This window comes from Montipora foliosa, chromosome 4, assembly GCF_036669935.1.
Source record: "Montipora foliosa isolate CH-2021 chromosome 4, ASM3666993v2, whole genome shotgun sequence".
Lineage (NCBI taxonomy): Eukaryota > Metazoa > Cnidaria > Anthozoa > Scleractinia > Acroporidae > Montipora > Montipora foliosa.
In genome coordinates, this window is record NC_090872.1 from 33,896,597 (window position 1) to 33,899,096 (window position 2,500).

Consider the following 2,500-nt stretch of genomic DNA (forward strand, 5'->3'; position numbering starts at 1 on the left):
CGACAAGTTTGTATGAAAATAAGCGTTGGTTGCTAAAATGTTAACGACCACTGTTTATTTCGGTTTCAGTGTCTCCAATCAACATTCTGTGTCGCAATACACAGCAACGCCGTCACATATTCGGTTTCTGGCCGTGAGATGGTCGAATTATTCCGCTTACCAAAAAGGTGGGATGCAAATCATTCCCAACATTTTCGGGCCACGACGCAGCTGTTAAAACGGCTCTGGTTATTAGGCACAAAAATACATTTAAACGGAAGAGATGGCGCGTAATTCTCAAAAGAACAGAGCTGCATTCCAACACAGGGGTTGTAAAGACTAAGCAGCGTTATGAGAAATTCTCAAGGCAAGGCCATCATATCAAGTAAGCAATTAATTTTTGCATTAAGCCAGTTCAGTTGCTGTGGTAGTAAGCCATCTATCCATTCTTTGGGCAATTCAGAATACCCAACCTTACATCCCAACATGGCGCCGGCCACTATCGCGTTACACGTTGCGTGTCCTCCTTTCATTACCAGTTCTGTTATGGCCGTTCTGTTGATGGTAAAAGAAATACGTTACTACAGTTATTAGAGCAAGGACCCGCTACTCCGTTTGCTGGGAACTAGTTTTTTTTTAAACCTTGTCGATGTTTTGTTTGTTTGTTTTCTTTATCGTGTGTTTCAGTGTTTTGAGACTTTCAACGGTTGTCCCGTTGTTCAAGTACTCGTCCCAAGTCAAAGGTCGCAAAAGTTCAAAATAACTTCGTACCCAGGGTTTTTCATCTCCCACCATTGGCCAGGGAACGATGTTGCAGTCCAAGGTTACACAGCGTGTATATAAACTCTCTTGCCCTAAGGTCATCGTAGCGCAATTGGAAATAAAACAAAAACAGTGGTCATGAACGTGGAGAGATGCATTTCAAACAAAAAGTAGTTTTTTTTTTATTGCAATGGTTCATGGTTACTTTTGAAATTGTAGGTTGTCTGGCGCACGAAACGTCAAGTTTGAAGAAGATGATCGGTTCACAATATTCACCACTGCTTTTTTTTAAACTTCTGATTACCCACGGTTAATTCTGTAAATGACCAAAAGAGCATCCGCGATTTGGGATTCAGTATGCACATTTATAAAACCAACATTTTGGGGTACCCCTCTTACATCCATCAAAAGAACTTCTTCCTGCATGCACGTCAACAGAAGAAATGTAACGACGAATTTTAACAAAGTACGTTGTCTAGCCCACAAAACCGGCTTTTACTTCGTGTAGAAGACACACATGACGTAAAACAATAAAACAAAAATCGTGAAACAATACCTAATCAGAATTCTAAATCCCTAAAGACCCCTAAAGCTATTGTTACGTCATGTGCGTCTTCTACACGAAGTAAAAGCCACAAAACCACAAGTTTGTATAAAAACCGTCGGTTTATAATATTTACCAACACTCTTTGTGTCTTGTCTCCAATCAACAACTTTCTTAACTAGTTTTCCATATCATCCTTCCCATGGGCGCATTACATCTTGAAACTTACATTTGAAAATATTATATAGTTGAAATGAATCGCGAGTTGTTACTTTTTGCTGAAAATGTTGAAATTTGCCGCCATTTTGGCATACCACTTGCCTTGCTCTTCGTTCCGGCTTCTTTTTTTTACAAAAATAACTCCTTGTTTAGCTGTTCATAGGTCAATTGGTCTTGATGAAGGATTACGAAAAACTACTTTACAATGTGTTTATTACCGCTGTTCGGTTTTATTTCCTTTTTAAAACACTATGCCAATTTACTGGAAGTTAGGTGCCGTTAAGGTAGCAAGAGGGGAGGAGAACTCTCCTTAGCAGCGAGGTCACCATGACAACCAAGCTACAGTCCACCTCCCACGGCGCCCGTCAACACATTATTGTGACCAGTGTGTGGAATGTATACATGGGTGGGTGGGACGGTGGGAGGGAGGGAGGGAGGGAGGGAGGGAGAAGCAAGCAAGTAGGCAACAAGGTTACTCAAGCCAAAGCACATGGCAATGCCCCTGCAAACCTTCCTGAAGTCCCTCCAAATATCTTAGGCTTGGTTTTAACTTTGCCTAAATGATATTTAGTCTCATTTAAAGGTACGATGACCAAAGAGCAAGAGTTTTTACGAATGGAATCAGTCCGATTCAACAACGAGAGTACAAAGATATTTTTCCTTTTCGTTTTGTTTTCTCTTATCCACCATGGCAGACTACCTTATTATAGGAAATTAACAATACATTTTATTAACGCGATTTTACAAAATTCGCGTTAATTTAATGTATCTTAATTAATGTCGATGTAAATTTAATGCACGCTATTTTACAACATTGTTGTTTTAAAGCACCCTTATTTCATTACAAAACCTTATTAGGTCCTCACTAGATCCATTTAAGGAATCCTAGAAGCTAATTACTGTAAATGCTTCTTTTTCTCCATGAGACATGTATGTTGAGATTTTGTAAGTGAGCAAATTCGAATTACTGCAACAAACTGAGGCTTTGAAAGATCT

General features: G+C 39.5%; 1 protein-coding gene across 1 annotated transcript in view; it reads right to left on the reverse strand.

Annotated features, from left to right (window-relative positions):
- The window catches only part of LOC138000663 (uncharacterized), a 29,077-nt gene that overhangs the window by 625 nt on the left and 25,952 nt on the right, over window positions 1-2,500 (reverse strand). The window contains exon 8 of the mRNA XM_068847225.1: window positions 1-534. This exon is cut by the window's left edge and continues 625 nt beyond it. Within this exon, the coding sequence (XP_068703326.1) occupies window positions 342-534 (193 nt within the window). The 3' untranslated portion in view covers window positions 1-341. The remainder of the gene's footprint in view (window positions 535-2,500) is intronic.